The sequence below is a fragment of the Episyrphus balteatus genome, chromosome 4, assembly GCF_945859705.1.
Source record: "Episyrphus balteatus chromosome 4, idEpiBalt1.1, whole genome shotgun sequence".
NCBI classification, from domain to species: domain Eukaryota; kingdom Metazoa; phylum Arthropoda; class Insecta; order Diptera; family Syrphidae; genus Episyrphus; species Episyrphus balteatus.
In genome coordinates, this window is record NC_079137.1 from 21,030,384 (window position 1) to 21,050,321 (window position 19,938).

Sequence of the window (19,938 nt, forward strand, 5' to 3'; positions counted from 1 at the left end):
CAATAAAATGGTTTCAGAAGACTTCTGAATGATTCCGGACGCTTCCGGAGAGCCAATCGAAAACGACATAAACCAAAATCAAAAATATGTCTGCGTGTGCTGTATGTGATAATATTGCGGATTACCTTATTGACGCAATTATTTGTCATGGTAACTGTCGTAAATTATTACATATTAGATGTATTAATGCTCCGTTCAGCAGCATCAAACTTTTTAAAGAAAGGAAATCTTTTTATTTCTTTTGTGACGATTGCGATCCATTTGCATACAACAATATTGTTCGTGATGTATTACAAAATAAGCTGCATATCGAAAATCTACATAACCAATTGCTCCAACTTAACAAGCAAGTTACAAATAATACAAATAATATCGCTTCTAGCCGCTCGCATATCTCAAATAAAAATAATCCTTCATCATGTGATACTGCACCCAATACCGACAAACGTCAAACGAGAAGTAAGACAAAAGTTAAAAATATTATCTCTAGACCTAAAAGCTCATCTAAACGCAAGAGCAATGAACTTGACGCAGAAAACTCTCTTCAAAATCCATTAGTTAAAAAAACAGCAACATCAATATTTGATTGTGTTACGCCTTCTAGTCCACTACAAAACTTCAACTTCAATTATGATGCACCAAACCCCCCGACCCTTCTTCCGTCGTCAGCTATACCATTGCTTAAAACTCCAACTGAAAAATCACTTACATCTGCTCACACCTCACCCCAGAGGCGGATTTACAAATTTTCATGGTATAGGCTTTTCAGTTTTTGCCGCCCTTGCCCCTTCATTTTTTTAAATTTATATCTCGCTTAGAAAGTGTACCTCTCATAAAAATTTTTCACGTTATAGCAAATTACTCGAAAACGGCTGTAACGATTTTGATTCAACTTTGAAGACGTTATACTCAAAGCAATCTCAACAAAGTCAAATAACAAGAAAAAAATTTTTTATTTTATAAAACTTTACCCTAAATGTCGGCTCTTCCCCAACATCAAAATTTTTTTTAATACTTAGTGCCTAAAAAAATGTCCCTTTTTTTTAATTTCATTTTTCTTGAAGAAAAAGTACAAATAAGTAGAAAAACTATATTAAGTTATAAAATTAACATTATTCACTACAAGTTTGAAATCCAAATTTGGATCGAATTGTTTACAAATCACGGCAACATTGTGGTTTACATATCTTGGTAACGCAGTGGCATTTAAAGTTTTAAAGCTGATTTTTGGTAATAAACTATTAAGAATATTTAATTGAAATTAATTTTTTGTGATTTAACTTCATAGGAGACTTACATTGTTCCTAAGTTTCAAATAGGAATATCAGAGAGCTTAATTATATGATTTTAGATTTTACAGATAAAATTGAAATTTGCAGTAATGTAACGCAGTTGTTTGGTTTTGACCACTTTGTGTTTAAACTGTGTCATAAATATAGAAATATCATTCCAAACATATCGGTGCAAATGTTATTTTATAATGGATTCAAGTATTACCATTCTGTGTCATAATATACAGGGTGTCCCAAAAGTTAACGTCGAAACGAAAACGGTAGATAGGGTAGGTGGTGACAGTTATCAGAAAAATAATAAAAAAAATCGCAGCCATATATTTTGGGAGTTATGGGCATTTGAAAAAAAGTTGAAAAAATGGTCACCCTGTGACGGTTTTTCATGTGCCGTGACTACAAATCTTAATTTTTCTCATTTTTTTCTTTTGTTACGGAACCTTGAATAACCCTTCTATCAAATGCATTCAAAAATTTTAACTCAGCTGCATCAGTTTTAAAGCAAATATTAATTTTTTACCCAACTTAGTACTAAACAATTTTACATTACTCTAATTCAATGAGCCGTAGTGTAAAAAATATGCACTACGATAATAATTAGGCAAGTTGCCTAAAAAGTTGGTATGTTCAATTCTCTTTTTAAAATGGTACAACATTGTTGTGAATATTCCATAAATAACCGACATACATTTTTTTTTTCTTAAGAAATCCGACTTTTTTATGAGGTAATTTTTCCATATTATTCAAGTTCTGTACCCTTTCAGAACCTTTCAGAATACAAAAACTTAAATAATATGGAAAAATTACCTAAAAAAAAGTCGGATTTCTTAAGAAAAAAAAATTTTATCTTGGGTATTTATGAAATATTCCCAACAATGTTATACCATTTTGAAAAGAGAATTGAACATACCAACTTTTAAGGCAACTTGCCGAAACATCGCAGCCCATTTTTGTTTACACTACGGCTCATTGAATTAGAGTCATGTAAAATTTTTTAGTACTAAGTTGGGTAAAAAAGTAATATTTTCTTTAAAACTGATGCAGCTGAGTTAAAATTTTTGAATGCATTTGATAGAAGGGTTATTCAAGGTTCCGTAACAAAAGAAAAAAATGAGAAAAATTATGATTTGTAGTCACGGCACATGAAAAACCGTCACAGGGTGACCATTTTTTCGACTTTTTTTCAAATGCCTATAACTCCCAAAATATATGGCTGCGATTTTTTTTATTATTTTTCTGATAACTGTCACCACCTACCCTATCTACCGTTTTCGTTTCGACGTTAACTTTTGGGACACCCTGTATAAAAATATATTGATAAAAATGTCCATTTTTTTTTTTTCAAAATTCACTGTCGAAAAGGATAACTTTATAGGCACTAAATAGTATTTTGGCCCTTATATAGAGCCAGCTCTTAGAATCTTCAAGTAAACTAATGGGGTTTTCGTTTGGTAGGTAAATTTATATTTTGATCTATAAATTCATTTTTTTTTTCGTTTTGAAACGAATACGTTTTCAGATTGATTTTTATTTGCTATAGTATTGGTGTGTATTTATCTCTGTGAGCTAAGCAGCGATCGCAGTTGTCAAAAATATTGATTCCACAGTTGATTTTTTTATTCGAAGATGAACTGGATGAATAAATTAATTCACTTAAAATTGCTTCCATTTGAATTCAAAACAATTTCAATTCTGTATTGAAACCGAAACAAATTTATTATCAACAAAAAAAAAAAATTGTCAAACTGATGGATGTCAACAATGGTGCAGAGTGGTGTTAGTAAAAGAGGGGTAAATCTACCGAAAAATCCAGATCTGTAAAATTGATCTAAGATCAAAAAATAAATCAATTTTTTCGGCCAAACGAAGGCAAAAAATGAAAAAATCCACAGTACACATAATAAGGTAATATCTTCCGAACGTTGTCAAAATTTGTTTGTCAAAAATAGGCACCAATCTGTCAGGTCGGCCTTTAATTTTTATATTTCAATCGCAGTAAACAGGAAATTTGTTTTGTTTTAATTTATTAAAAAATGTCATTTGAAAAAATTATAAATTGAAAAATAACCAATTGGAAAATAATCAATAATTGTTAAAAAATTAGTGGTGCGCGTGGTGTTTCGGTTTTTGTGCGTTTTTCGTCGGTTATTTCAATTAATTAAGAATTACGGTCACATTGGTCACCAAATTGTCATGTTTTGACAATTTGGCGACCAATGTCAGTTGGGAATATATTACCTTTTTATGTGTACTGTGGAAAAAATCAGTTTTTTGACAGATCTAAATAAAAAAATAAATTGATTTTTGTACCAAACGAAAACCCCATAACAAAAGTGGTTTATTTCGTGCATTTTATTTCAATGAGTTTGAGTTCCGCAATTAAATGATGGTTTGCACGAAAATCAAGAGTCACTTCGGTTAAACCACAGCTGTGCACAGGTTTGTTCTTAACATTATGAAAATCTTGGGTAAAATCACAATGTTTCGTCATTAAAATCACTGGTTTCCCCGATAAACGAAAACATCCCGAATTACTTTGGAAAACATAACATGCTGTACGATTGTGTTTTTTTTTTTTGCTAAAATCATCTTCAAAATCTTCGGTATCAATCAATCAATTAAAATCACGAGATTCCTCTTTAAAAATCACGGTTTCCACCCGAATCTTTGCTGTATTTTCGCCAGTAAAACACGGATAGCTTTGGTAAATCGCTGGTATTTTTGTACAACCATGGGTTACCCAAGTAAAATCACATTAACTTTTTCAAATATATACAAGTACATATGATAGCTTCATTAGTCCTTCTTATTCCCACGTGAAAACTCCTCAGGAACGTGATTATTAAAAAAAACATGAAGGTTAAAATATGGTTTTTTGCGTGTAATTGTTCTATTTTCTTAGCGTATTTTTTTTTAAGATTTTTATACAAAAAAAACAATTTAAATCACAAAATTACATATATATAAACTACCCAGCTCGTAGCCTCCAACCAGTATTTGGACTGGCATGTATGGATTGTTAGTGGGAAAAGGGTAATACATTCACCCCTATTACGTAAGTCGTTTGTACTAAAACGACACAAAAAACGACTCGCTCTGAACGCCAAAATTAAGTCTTAAGTAAAACAATTATCGTGTCATAGGAAAGAGGTGCGAAGAGCGAAGGGGACTGCCAAATAAATTTCTGATTTTAGACAAATTGTATCTCCCAGAGCAAGTCATTTTAGTATTCTGTTTTAGTCTAGAATATGGAATGTGCAATGACTAACGGGAGAAAAAAGTCATTGGAAATTTTTTTTAAAGAATTATATCTGCAAGACATCAGAAATTCGTCATGGAAAAATCTTTTTGACTTCTATGAGGTGAACAGATCGGTCCCCAAATTTGCCGCCCCTAAAATTTGCCGCCCTAGGCTCCAGCCTACTCAGCCTTCTGGTAAATCCGCCTCTGCCTCACCCAAAGTTACTGAACCAACAACAACAATAAGACCAGCAACTCCAACACTAATAACCGGAACTGATGAATGCCAAATGTCCTCTAAACCAATAATTTTATCAGTTGCGACGTTACCAAACTTTCACTCAATGGGCGTAAATAATATTGATACAAGTAACTTTCCACTTCAAGCTTGTCATGTTCAAGAGCAGAACAACTCAAAAATGCCTTTTGAATCACGTTTAAAAATTGTTGAAGGACAAAAAATTCTTTTCATTTCTAAGCTTGACCCATCTACTAATGCCTTAGACATAAAAAATTTCATAAAAAACAAGATTGGTACGCTACAAAGCATTATTGTAGAAAAAATGCTTCAACGGAATTATTCTAAGTACTCATCTTTCAAAATAAGGTGCTCAGATTCAGTTTTTTATCTTTTAAATAATGAATCTTTTTGGCCTTCTGGAATTGTTATGCACGAGTTTGTAAATAGAACATTGAAAAAGCAGCCAAACCATTTTCACAAACACCTGACAATGCAAACATCCAACTGCAGCAACTTCAACAAGTACTAATATACTATCAAAATGTGAATGGATTACGGACAAAGACCAATAAGGTCTACAAAAATGCAAATAACATTTCGCACGAAGTTATTGTCTTAACTGAAACCTGGTTTAACTCATCTATCGCTGATACCGAGCTATTGGACACAAGTTTTCAAATTTATCGCCGTGATCGTCATTCTCTTAATAAATCTGCTAAAGTTGGTGGAGGATTGCTGATAGCTGTCAAAAACTCTCTCGTTAGCACTCTAGTCGATGATTTCCTAGAGTCTACAATTGAAATTCTCTGCATTAAATTAAAGATGTCATCTGGTTACTTATATGTAGTGGCTATCTATGTACCACCTAATTCCAAATCCGAGATATACGAAGGACTATGCAATTGCTTGGATAGCATTTCAGAGAAAACTGAATCAAATGATGAAATTATAGTAATTGGAGACTTTAACTTAGGAAGTTTACATTGGTCTTGGATAGATGAATTCCAAGAGCTACTTCCTGTCAATGCTTCGACTGCAAACGAATTCAGCATAATGGATAATATGGCATCATTAGGTTTAAAACAATTGAATGGAGTCAGCAATCAATTTAATAAAATTCTGGACCTTGTTTACTTTTCTGGATGTTTAACATCGGACAGCTATGTTGAACTTTGTGACTCAAAACTTATTGAAGAGGACCGACACCACCCCGCATTATCAATTTCCCTGAGTTTGAGTGTTTATAATCTACCTAGTAATTGTAATGATAAATTAGAATTTAACTTTAAAGAATGTAATTTCAATCAACTTTTTAACTTACTTGATAGTATAAATTAGAATACCATATTTTTAAACTCAAACTTAGACGACATGACTATAAAATTTTATAATGTTTTATTTGATTGTTTTATCGAAGCTATTCCTTTACGTAAAATAAGAGAAAAACAAACTAATCCGCCATGGTTCGATATGCATGTAAAAACTTTAAAAACCAAGAGAAACAAAGATTGGGTAAAGTTTAGTAAGTCTAGGACTGATGAAGATTACAATGTATATATGGAGCATAAAAATGAATTTGAAAACTACACTAATTTTATCTATTCAGAATTTATTGCAAAAACTCAAAGTGAACTTAAATCAAGTCCAAGAAATTTCTGGAAATATGTTGATACTAAAAGAAAATTCGACGGTTATCCATTAAATATGAGCTATGAAAATGCAAACAGTCATATTCCAGAAGTTATATCTAAAATGTTTGCCAACTATTTTAAAAGTGCCTTCGCCGATACTTTGTCGTCTGATGCAACAGATAATTATTCTTCAACGAAGAGTATTCTCATCTGGCGTTAATTAATTTTTCAATCTCTGAAGACTCAATCATAAATAAAATATTAAAACTAGAAGATAATATAAGTCCTGGTCCAGATGGCTTGCCTGCTTTTATGTTAAAAAAATGTTCATCTTATTTGTCTTACCCATTATATCTCTTGTTCAATGAATCCTTAAAGTGTTCAAAATTTCCTACTCTATGGAAATATGCTTACCTCAGACCGGTTCATAAAAAGGGCCCTAAGAATTTGGTCACTAATTATCGTCCCATAGCCAAACTGTCCGTTATTCCAAAACTTTTTGAGTCCTTAGTATGTGACACTCTTTCCTTTAATTGTTCCTCTGTTTTATGTGAAAATCAACATGGATTTGTGAAGAAAAAATCGACGATAACAAACTTACTAGAGTTTACGACATTTTGCGTTGATGCTTTTGAGAAAAAGCAACAAGTTGATTGCATATTTACTGATTTCAGTAAGGCATTCGACAAACTAAGCCATGAAGTACTTTTGAAAAAGCTAACAAGAATTGGACTTAATGAGAACTTTCTTTCATGGATATCTTCATACCTTGTAGACAGGTATTACTGCGTAATGTTTAAAAATGACTGTTCTGAGAACTTTAGAGTAAATTCTGGTGTACCTCAAGGAAGTCACCTAGGCCCATTGCTCTTTGTGTTATTTATAAATGACCTTCCTTCTGTTTTCCAAAACTCAAAAACTTTATTTTATGCTGACGACGTGAAAATATTTCGAACAATAAATTCCCTATCCGATTGTAAGCTCTTGCAAGAAGACTTAAAAAGATTTTGGGAATGGTGTTGCACAAATCGCCTTATATTAAATATTGACAAGTGTAAATCAATGAGCTTTACACGAAAACAAAATTTAATTACTTACAACTATGAGATAAATTCGTCGCAATTATGTAAATTATCAAATTTTTCTGACCTAGGAATCAATTTAGATCCGAAACTAACTTTTACTGATCATTATAACCACATTATTAAAAGAGCCAATGTAACACTTGGCTTCATCAAAAGATTTGCGCGGGAGTTCGAGGATCCATATGTTTTGAAGGTTCTATATATTTTATTTGTAAGGCCAATTCTTGAATACGGATGTATAGTGTGGGCACCTTACTATATGATTCATATAAACAGAATTGAAAGTGTTCAGAGAAGGTTCATGAGATTTTCGCTGCGTTTTCTTTTAGAAATGCGTGCTGGTTTAAGAAATAGGTTACCAATTTGTGTAGTTTTTAGTAGATCTAACTATGGCGTCAATAGCTCTATGAATCAACTAATTAATATTTTTAACAAAAACTTTCATATAATCGATTCTATTAATGATAATGTTAAATCCCATAAATTCAAAAATAGCTTCTTTAATCAATTTAATTAATTTACCAGAATGTTGTTTTTTCTGTTGTTATTTATATTAGTACATTTAGTTTCAATGTTAATATATGTATATTTTATTGTGATTAATTGACAATTATTACTCATATATTGAGTTTAAGTTTAATGATTCCATTGTTAGTATTTAAGCTTATTTCTAATGTTAGCATTTAACATATTAAATAAATATAAATGACATATGTACCTAATAAAAACATAGAGTTTATATCAAAAATTAAAATAATATTAATCCAATAAACATTGAAATATTTTTGAGGGGAGTAAAATTGAAGAGTGGGGAGTATGGGAGTACGGTGAACGCATGGGGAGTACAAATACTCCCTTAGTAGCTATTTCGGCAGCCCTGCTCAGAACTGAAGCAGATCCGCCATTTTTTCTCTCTCGAATTGAATGAGTTCCAGGTATGTCAATAAATTCAAGATATGCTACGTTAATTTCATATTACGTTGACAAAATTTTGTTTGCAATGCGACCTCATTGCAATTCTCTCAGAGAGCCTTATTTGTTTACTCTCTTGGATTTTTTGATTTTTTTAAAGTCAAATGTTTGTTTTTCAATGTGTTTTCTCATTGATTGGTTAGAAAAAGAAATAAGTGCATAGAAGTAGACTCTAGGGTGGGAGTCTCAAACTCTCTTATTGGTCGAATGTGTACAGAAAATGAAAAATATTATTTTCTTTTGCACAGACTATTACGTACATATTAATGTTTGGATTTGGAAAATAATACTTGGCTGATATTTTTTACTGAGGTCCTACCTACATGCTTAAAGAAACTTACAGCTGTTGGTAATATGATGCGCCTAATTGAATCAGTGGAAGATCCTGTTACTACATTTAAAATAAAATTAGGTAAATTAAAAAAATTTATGTACCTATGTATAAATGTACATACAATTTTTGTCACACATTTCCTGAAGTAAATAGACTTCAAAGTAAAAAATTTATATAGATATCATAGTCTTTAACGCTACAGTGACTTCAATGAAAGTTCTACCTTAAGTATAAACAAATAAATAATCATTATCATGAGTAAAAGTAGTCCCTGCAAAAATAGGCATTTTCTTAAATCATTGCTAATTGTAATTGGTATCACACCTATAGACAAAAAATAAAAGATTTTATTTTAAAACAATAGTGTTGGTTTTTTTTTTTAATTTCTCTAAAACGACAAAACATTTTTGGATCCGGGTTACTGTTTTGACATAATGAGAGCATTGAATTTTGAAACCATATTTTGTAGTTAATTACATAATTTGTTTGTTAAGTTTTGACTTTGAAAACCAATTTTTCAAAAATCATTACTTAAAACAGCTTTATTTAATAACAAAATGAATAAGTTAGTTCTTGGCTTTACAGAAGGTAAAGCACGTCATTGTAAGTCTAACCGTTGAATTTTAATAATATTTTTCCAAGCTAAGTAAACTCTCCCTAATACTTAAAATAAATAATCGAGCGCACTCCAACTGTTACCTCGCTCATCGCAGCGGCGAGACTGAAAATTAAATTAAGACCTCTTTTCCTTATGAATATCTATATATTCTCTTTGTTTCTGAGACCCCAACCTCATCGAATAAATAGTTCATCTATGTATTTCTTCTTGACCAATCAGAAATAAACATCCCCCATTTTTATCTTCATAAATTCTCATTTCTCTTTGTTACTGTTGCCAGCTCAAAACCCGGTCAAAATAATAGTTTTCCATTTTTCGAAGTTTTGTCGCGCATACTTTTCTACGTATTACTAAAAGTCGTGAATACTTTTTGTTTTCACACTTTTGTTACGGATTCGTTTCGGTTGCTTACTAAGCATAATTTTAAACAAAAATTTCGCTTTTTTATGTTTTTTTATTTTTTTTTTTATTTTTTTTAATTTCAAAGCCTTTAATAGGATGGAATTTAAGTTTAACATTGATTGCTAAAAACGACGACGAAATTATTCGAAATTATCAGTATTTTGAGAGTCTCGAGACCTGACCCAAGTTTGCGAGATTAAATTCCCACCACTGAATTTAGAACACTTGAATTAACTAGAATCGATGTGTCTCCGCTCTGCTACAGAATCGAACTACCGCAGTGTAATTATAATAAAATATTATTATCAGTTGTGTAATCTAAATCTACTCTTTACTTAACGTCATAACCATGTACCTACATAACAAAGATTTGATCGTGAATTGAGAACACGCAAATATTTAACTGCTTTTTGGACAAAAAACAACTATAGAAAACATGCATAGTTCAGTTGCAAAATATATAACAGTACCCGCACAGTATAAACATACCTTCATTAAAAGGGTTTTTAGATTAGATATATGTATCAACAAATAACTTATTTACAGTTTCAGTTGATTGCTAAAACAGTTTCTGCTTGATACACCAAACGATGTGATAAATTTTGAGAACTTTTTATCATATTTTTTTAATTTTTAATATCATTCTAACAATGAGTGTTCGCAAATGGTGTACACTGTACACTCTCAAGATTAAATAAAGAAAATTAGAGTTAAGCCTATGAGTTGACCATGATATTGATATCTCGAAGTTGTTGTCCATTATCTCATTAGTCTTGATAGGTGTGACCTCAATACATTGAGTTTGGTGAAACCCAGGTTTTAGAAGCTCGGTTAAGATTTTATGGTAGTGCCACAAGATAAGAAATTTTAGAAAATAATTTAAATACAAAACTTAAATACCAAACTAATTGAAACCAACAAAAAATATTTAACAAGCTTGAGTATACCTCTCATATTTCTATTTCTATTATTTTACGAAAAAAACATTAACAATGTTTAACTCAAAAATTCAATAAACTTAAACGTAGATCCCAGTTAAAAAACTATAGATATAAAACGTATTTAGGGGATCAAGTCTACGTAAAGAGGTAAATTCTACAAAAAGACGGTATTTCCTTAAAAAAATTATATTACTTAGTTACTTTATCATGAATTTCTATGAAAATACAAAAATATGTAGAGGTATGTTTCAGATAATTAATGTGTTACAGTTTTTGTTTTTGTGTATACGTATGCATTTAAATGCATCCAACTATAGACACAAAGGCATAATGAATCAACAATAATATTTCATCAAAATTCCGTATATACTCGATTTATATATATCTTAAGATTTACTCATATATAGATATGTATATAAATATGAAAATATTTTTGTTTTTTGTTAACAATTATAAAAAACAAGTGGATAAAAACCTTCATTCCATATCCAACTGATCTGATTGGTCCTCTCACCTGGTGGTTGATCGCTAATTTGATTTGTCAATTTGTTACGAATTAATTTGAAACAACTTGCTACGTTACGTTTAATCCATTTCGAAAAACGCGAAAATCTATTGAATGCTTCAGCGATTTTGTTTGTATCGTTGTCTGCGGTTGGCGCTGATAAACTGGATGAACCGAAATTGGACAAAAGCAAGGCTAAGAAAAGATTCAGAACCTTAAAAAACAAGACAATATATGTACAAATTTTTTCCTCAAAACATTGTTGGTTCAATACTTAATGATACATCGCAATACTTACGACTAGATTTCCAATAACGACAGTAGCCAAAAAGAATGGAATACAGGAGACGTCACCAACGTACATACAATCCCACATAGATTCAATCCATTCTCCGCATAAGACACGAAACACAATCATAAATGAGTGCATAAAATCGGTGAAATTCCATCGCGGAAGATCTCCATCGGGGAATCTGTCTTTGTGGTCTAAAAATGGAATTAGTTTTCAGCTATAACATTTTTACTTACTTACGAACTAATTTTATACTGCAAATGATTTAATAGGATTTATGCAAAGTATGAATATTTTATTTTAAACAAAAACTAAGAATATTATAAATTTGGGCACCTTTGACAGCGAATTATATCTCGCATTCAAGGCCTTGCAATAAAAAAAAATATAAGCGATAATCTTAAATTTTTACTTTCGCTGTAGATTTAAATGCGAGATTTTCACTCTTCAAAAGAAAGCTTCATTATTTTTTATTTTGTCAGTCACATTTTGCAGGATTTCGATTTTTAATTTTTTATGAGATTGAAAAAAACTGAAAATTTTGATTTTATTCAGAAAAACTCATTGGTATTTTAAGATTTTTTTACTTTGTTGACATTCACTTTAACAATCAAAAGCAGAGTAAAAGGACATTAAAAGAATTGTAAAATGATTGCAATCGTTTGTGCTTAACATGCGAAATTACTTAATAAAAGTGCAGAAAGGACGAGAAAAAAGTATAATATACTAAAAAAAAAGAATTACCTGTGATACAGATTGAAAAAATTACTTAAGTCTTAAATACCTATACATATTTAGTTGGAATAAAATATGTTTTTCAAAAAACTTAAAATACGCTACACGCACTAAAAACTATATTTAAATTTAAAAATTTAATTGATTTATTGGAAATGGTTAGATCAAAAAGCGTCGAGCGCTTTGTTCAAGCTTTATAAAAGTACATGCAACAAAAATGCGCTCTTCGCTTTTGATCTAACAATTTCCAATAGGTAAGTCAATTAAATTATTTTATACCAAGTTTATAGTGCGTGATAAAAGTGTATTTATAGTTTTTTAAACTACATATTTTATTTTTTACTGTTTAGTCTTATTATGATTAAAAGTAAGTTCAATTTACTTTGGCCATGGGTTCACTTTTGTTTTGTAGGTATATAATAAAATATAGCTAGGACCTGTTAGGTGCTTTTAACTTATACACAGATCTTTTTAGTCTGTCCAAAGAATACGTGAGCATATTAATAGGTCTCAAACAGAGTATCTGATATAAAACAAAAATAGGATAACTTTATAGTGTTTTTGTCTGATGATTTCAGAACATTTAATAAGCTGTGCTACAAAGTTTACCGGCTACGTTTACATGTTATCTATCCTTACTTCAGATTGGATTGAGGTAGTGGTACAATTTTTTTTTTAATTTGAAGGAAATTTCCAATGCTGTTACACCAATGAATTTCAAGAAAATTGTTTCACAGGGTTTTTAGGAATCATCGGCCGAAAACTGACTTTCTTAAAAAAATGTTTAAATTAAAATTGGTAGGTATGCCATTTTGTAGAAATCACTTATCCACATCTTAAAACAAAATTTCAAAAAAATACAGTGTCCAGTTATCGAAAATTTTACCGCTATCTCAATCCGTTCAAAAGTTATGATTTTTGCAACGAGATACCTAAGTCATTTTGGACAACCGTGCGACGTGTAAAAGAGCAGGTTTTCACATTTGAAATTAGTTTTTTTTTTTAATAAATGGCAACAAAACACGTAAAAAACGGGTTTTATTGGTGATTTTACAGAAAAGTGTGATCAACCATTCTAATGTTTTCTAAAGTGTAGTTTTTTTTTTTTTTAAAGAAAACACCACATAGCCAAGAACGGAAATGTGTGCGGAATGCAATGCATAGTTAAAAAGGAGTGTTAATTGTTAAGACACGGAAAGAAAGTTTTTTACAACACAAAGAGGAAATACAGCGGGGATAACTTTATTTCTTGTATATTTAATCATGCTATACCTTATAGTTATTCCTGCATTATTTTCTCTCTGTGTAGTGTATGGTACTATTAAACTTAAATAACTTCAAACGTCAAGAATGACTGTATTTATTATTATTTTTATTTCAAGCTTAAATTTAAAATTAAGCTTAAATTCCAATAGCCTATTTTATAGACGCTCCGGTCCAGAGGAAAATAGAACAAACTCGTTCTAGATTCTTAATTTCTGAATACTTCAGCCAAAAATGCTACTAAATCCATTGGTGCATTTCTGAGAAAGCGGCAACATTGGTCGGTTTTCAATTTTTTTTTGTATATAACCGAAAGCCTAATTTTCAAATGGTGCAAAAATAATTTTTAGAGATGGTTAAAAAATTCTAAAAATTAGTTTTGAAATAAATTCTAACCTAAAATCAATGAAAGAAAAGTTAAAAAAAATTGAGGATTTTATTTTTTTTGCTAAATCAGTGGCATTTGGTGTATGAACCCGGTGCGTCCAAACTTTGTCCTAGTAAAATAAACTAAAGGTAAAATCTTTTGATAATTTAAAATTTTTAAAGCACTTTTTCTTGCATTTGCGGATAATTATCGTATCGGCCTTTTTTAGTGTTTTTTTAAGGTAAATACAAATTCAAAAGAATTAAATATATAATGTGAATGATGATACGAATATCAAAGGAAGGTCAAAGATTGGGACTGCTTAGTACAAGCAAGCTGAGTGACCAGATTTTCAAGATTTTCATGATATTCAGAACAAGCTTGTGGTTTTACCGAAATGACTTCTGATTTTACGGCAACCCATCATTTTAATGGGAAACCTAAACTCATAGAATAAAAATGTAGGATATGACAATTATATGGACAAGGGCGGCAAAGACCTTGCAGCCAATGCCTTCAAAATTTTTAAAACCGCCACTGCTATAATTGATTACCATTTATGAATAAAGCTATGATTACACGGTCAACGCGTTGACTCTCTCACGTAAAAATGACGTCACTGTTTTCGATGACCGTGTAATCTCTCTGGCAATGCCATTGGGACGCGTTGACGGGTTTTTAGGACTGGGTCTCATCGCAATGACCCTGTCCCAGCGTTGACGCGGCAGAATTTAATACCATGTCATCGTTTCAGATTGACATTGTTTTTTGTATAGAATGGTGATGAAAGTTGGATGGGGAAAATATTTTGTAAGGCAATTTTTTGAATGGAGTACCGTTTTGGAGGGAGGGGGGGTTCTCATTTTAACTTTTTGTTATTTTTTTTTACAAAAAAAAAAACTTTTCGGTATGGCCAAATTTTTTTTGCAAAAAAACTAAAAACCATTTTATATTCCAAACTACATTTTAAGACCATAACCATTAACATTGGGTGCTGCGTTCCTATGCTATAAGCGTTTGAAGGCGGCCATATTGATTTTTTTTTTGATTTTTTTTAAATCAAATGTCGAAACTTTTTTAATTTTTTTTCCAATTTTTCGACAAAACTTTGTTAATTTTACATTTATATTCGTTCAACAATCTTATCAGCAGAGAGAATATGGATTTTTTCTTGACGTCAGAGAGTCAACGCGTTGACCGATTTCGTTGACCGTATAATCATAGCTTAACAAATCGATAGTTGTTTCAAAAAATAAAGTACAAAATACTATTATATTTTGTAAGCAAAAAAAAATCACAAATTTGATCGAACGAACGTGTTAAACTGGAACATTGCAAAAAAAATAAAAAGATTGGAGAAATGAGATTTTTATTTATGATGGCTATATCGTCAGCAAAGAATCACTGCCAGGGTCCGTCACTTTGCCTTCAAGCAGGTAATCAAGAACGGGTGGCAATGGTGCAGTGGATGTAGTGCCTGACTGCAAACCTGTGGGTGTAGGTTCGAGTCCTACCTCAGGCAGCATTCTTTTCTTTATCCCTCAGCTTGGAAGCCGCCCGTGGGATTAAATGACATAATACCTAATCATCTTATTCTCAATTCACTGTATCAACAAAACATTCTTTCCTATCTTTCTATTCCTTCTAACTAGTGCCGTGCAGTATGCATTAAAAAAAAAGGCCTAAGGTCTTACAGGTTAAAATTATTATTATAATTTATTATAATAACAACAATGAACAAATCTCCTGAGCATTTCATGATTACGCTCTTATTCCGGTTTTGTCGTAACTCTTAAATAGCACCCGCAGTCGGATTAGAAATTCATCTAGATCTCTACACAGGTCTTCCGTATTGCTTGAATTTGGGCGCATTTCTTCTGCGCTTCTTTCTTGCAGTTTCTATATTCCACTTTGGGGCGTGACTTTTGCTCTGTATTACAAGAGGGAGAGGGTCAAACAATTTTTTTTGTGGAATATAATCATATGACACAACTCGTATTAAAGTATTTTTCGATGGACATAAAAATAAAGTCAATACGATTGCTCTAAGAAAAGTCATTGCCGATTAAAAACAAGGGAAAGATAAAGCAGGGACAAAGGATCCATAAAGTTCTTAAAAATAATTCTGGAGAAAGGGCTTTTTTTAAGGGGTTGAGAATGCTATCATAACAGCTGACATAAATTTTGTTAATTTTTTTAAATTGGCGAAAAAGTTTCGTTTGCTTTAAGAACTAAAAAAAGAGTGTGTGTACACATGTACACGCGACTGAAGTTATACTTCTCATTCAGTATATGTAAATGAATTTCATTTGATATTTTTAATTTCTATTATGAAGTAATTAATCCACACTTAGTTTTTTTTACATTTTTATCAAGTGAACAATAAATTAATTCCTTCATCCTCCTTACGTCCATGTAGTTTTAAATTTATTCTGTGAAATTTACTCATGTTGTGCGGTTCAGAACGTACGGTTTAACGAAAGTAAATGAATTGCGCATAAAATGTGCGATATGGTAATTTTATGAGAATTGTGTGTGCTTCAGCACTAGTAGTAGCAATATGGAACTTGCAGGGTTGCTACAAAGCTCAAAAGTTAGCTGAGCTCAGCTCACAGCTCAGCTCAAATTTTGAGCTAGCTCACTTTTGAGCTATGTACCATAGCTCAGCTCATTTGAGATGAGCTGAAAGTGAGCTAAGCTGATGGTTGAGCTGAGCTGTTGGGTGAGCTGAGTTGTCGGTGAGCTGAGCTGTTGGGTGAGCTAAGGTAAAGTGAGCTGAGCTGAGCTGTGATGGGTGAGGGGATACATTGATTTTTATTTGGAAAGTATAATGAAATATGAAGATATTTTAAACTTTTATAAAACACCATAGCTTAAGATGTTTGGTTCTAGTTATTAATGGAATTATTTTAACACATGGATATTTTTATAAATAAAACAGATAATTTTTCGTGATCTTTTTTCTTGGTTAATTTAATAGTAAATATATTTCTATTTTTCTACTAAAATATTTCTTTTTTTATCATAAAAAAAAATTCCGGTTTTTCGACTTTTTTCAAAATTCCGACAAAATCGCGTTTGAAAGTAAATTTTTTTTTTCGAAAAATCCCCGAATCTTTGAACGCTCCTGGAAGCTAAACCGCTTGAGAGCAATTTTTGGGAGTGATGCCAAATGATAGCTTGTGTCATGGGCCTACGCTTTGCAAATTATGAGATTTTTAAAAAGTCGTCTTCCATGTTAAACCGCCACATCATGCCTTTTTTTTCAGAATCGTGCCTACTTTTTTTTTTTACTTTTAAGTTCTCCCGGTTTAAGAACGCGTGGACCTACAGGGATGAGAGTTGTACCCAAATGTAGGTTAGAGTCCCCGCTACCTTTTGGCATCAAAAAATTTTTTTTTCATTTTCTTCAAAATTCCGAGATATAGGCGTTGGAAGTTGGGGGCGCTCACTTTCAGCTCAGCTTACTTTCAGATCAGCTCAAATGTGCTGAGCTATGGTACCTAGCTCAAAAGTGAGCTAGCTCAAATTTGAGCTGAGCTGTGAGCTGAGCTGAAATGTGAGCTTTTTGCAACCCTGGCAACTTGCCACATGGAAATTACCACATGCAACTTGTCACATGCAACTTCTCACATGCAACTTGCCACACGCAACTTGCCACATGCAACTTACCACACGCAACTTGCCACATACAACTTGCCACACGAGACTTGCCACTGCAGCTTGCCACATGCAACTTGCCACAAGCAACTTGCCACATACAACTTGCCACATGCAACTTGTCACATGAAACATGTAACTTGCAACGTGTTGTGTGTTTTATGTTTGCCGTACTGCGGCGTACTGCATTTTTAAATACTAAAGTACTGCCTACTCTAAAGGTGAAACGACAGCCCTGCTACGCAGGGTGATCGCGTCATAATCCCTTTGACATTCTTGTCAAAAAGTAAATTTTCATACTCACGCTCACATAAGAAGTATAACTTCAATAATCTAAAAAGTCTACAAAATTATCTTGAGTAAAAGGGCGTTTTTTTTAAATTATGAAGTTCAGAATTAGAACTTACCACAAAAGCTGGGACAGATAAAACTTTTTTTTTTCATGGGAAAAAATTCTATTGGTCCAAAAAAACAATGAATCGTGTATAACGTTCAAGAACTGAAGTAAAATTTCAAAATTTCATAGAAAAGGGAAGGGTATAGCCCGACTCAGAACAACACGACTTCTAGTGCCTTCTAACTAGTGCCGTGTAGTATGCATTAAAAAAAAGGCCTTAGGTCTTACAGGCATATGGTTAAAATTATTATTATAATTTATTATAATAACAACAATAAACAAATCTCCTGAGCATTTCATGATTACGCTCTTATTCCGGTTTTGTCGTAACTCTTAAATAGCACCCGCAGTCGAATTAGAAATTCATCTAGAGGTAAAAATATTAAGTGGCCCAATATCTTTAAATGAGGGTTATATATTGTACTAAGAATCCTATTACCTAATTTGATCAATTTGTCACAAACTGCACAATTATTTTTCATACTTTTACTTTTGCACCTCACTCCTTCAAAACATTAATTTGTATGAAAATTCAATACAAAATAGAAGCAAGCAATTTAAGTTTTGCATGAAAATTCAATGTTCCATGGTAAATATAATTCATTTTTTGATTATTTTTGATTCTCATACGATGTATAAAATATATATGCGGTTCAAAAACATTCATAAATTTTCCATGTGTTGCATTTCAAAAGTGTTTTTTCTCGCTAAAAAAAAAACACCCTTTGACCTGAAATTTTTTTATGGACATATTTTATTTTTTTTTTCTATGGTATTAGAAAAGTCCACACAAAATTTTATCAACCTACCACTTTTTTTCAAGGAGTACTTGGTAATATTCTGAATCTTGCTGTTTGAGTAAAAGACAATTTATAAAAAGTGCAATAACTTTTTACATGACGGTCCAGGCATATTGCTATTGGTTTTATTCGATCGGGCGTTAAAAATTACCTCGAAATCATGTATTATATTAATAAAAAGGTTTCATCAGCTATACTTTTGTCGTTTTCTATTGACGAATCTCAGAATGAGATTTGTGAATTTTACAGCTGAAAGGGGGGGTGAAGAGGGGAAATAGTGGACAAATCTCAGATTTCATGATCTATTTGCGTCCTGAGATTCAAAAAAATGACAAAAAAATGAATCTGAGATTCAAGAATCTGATTCTGGATTTTTATCAAGATTCACGCATACAAACACACGCACTTTCACACTCTGTTTGACATTTGTCTGAACATTTGTTGTTGTTTTATTTTTTTTATACGCACAGATTTCGCACACAATTACAAAACTAGATTTCATATTCTATTTGCAGTGGAAAATCTGAGAATTTTACACAAAAATCTCAAAAGTCAATAGAAAACGACATATGATATGCAACAATGCGGGTGCAACACAGGAAAATCTCTTGTATCTACGCTCCTGGATGGAATACAAAGTGGCCCAATATCTCAAAATAACTCTAATACAGAGTAATACCCATGATATAAATTTTATGCTTTTATCACAAAGTGCACGATTTAGATGCTAAGCTGCCTCACTAAAAGAAAAGTTAAAAAATTAAGGATTTTATTTTTTTTTTTACTAAATCAGGGGCATTTCGTGTATGAACCCGGTATGTCCTAACTTTGTCAATTAATGTTGAATGATTATAACTTAGCTCAAATTAAAAGTGTGTCTTCCTATACTGGCAGTGTATTAATTTATATAAAAAAAGAACTAAATTTTGAAATTATTAACGAGGTCAAAAACAATGTTGGATCGGATTGCCTAGAAATAAATGTTGGAGATCAATACACTATGGTTAAATTACTTCTAGTTTATAGATCACCAAGTTTTTCAAAATCCGAATTTTGTACAATGTTTTCCAACTTATTAGAACAAGTGAATGTCAATAGAGATTTTATTATCGTTGGTGATTTTAATATCGATTGGTTTAGTGACAGAACTTACAGAAGCAGAATG

At 31.6% G+C, this 19,938-nt stretch overlaps 1 protein-coding gene across 50 annotated transcripts in view; it reads right to left on the reverse strand.

Moving 5' to 3' along the window:
• LOC129918435 (sodium channel protein para) overlaps positions 1 to 19,938 on the reverse strand; it is a 559,170-nt gene that overhangs the window by 122,890 nt on the left and 416,342 nt on the right. For 26 of the 50 annotated variants that reach the window (XM_055998996.1, XM_055998992.1, XM_055998997.1 and 23 more), the window contains 2 exons: positions 11,558 to 11,745; positions 11,269 to 11,473 (listed from right to left, as the gene is read on the reverse strand). In XM_055998996.1, coding sequence (XP_055854971.1) covers positions 11,269 to 11,473; positions 11,558 to 11,745 — 393 coding nt within the window. Of the gene's footprint in view, positions 1 to 11,229; positions 11,474 to 11,557; positions 11,746 to 19,938 lie in introns of all 50 variants that reach the window. The other 24 variants (XM_055998972.1, XM_055998988.1, XM_055998970.1 and 21 more) reach the window with 1 other exon arrangement.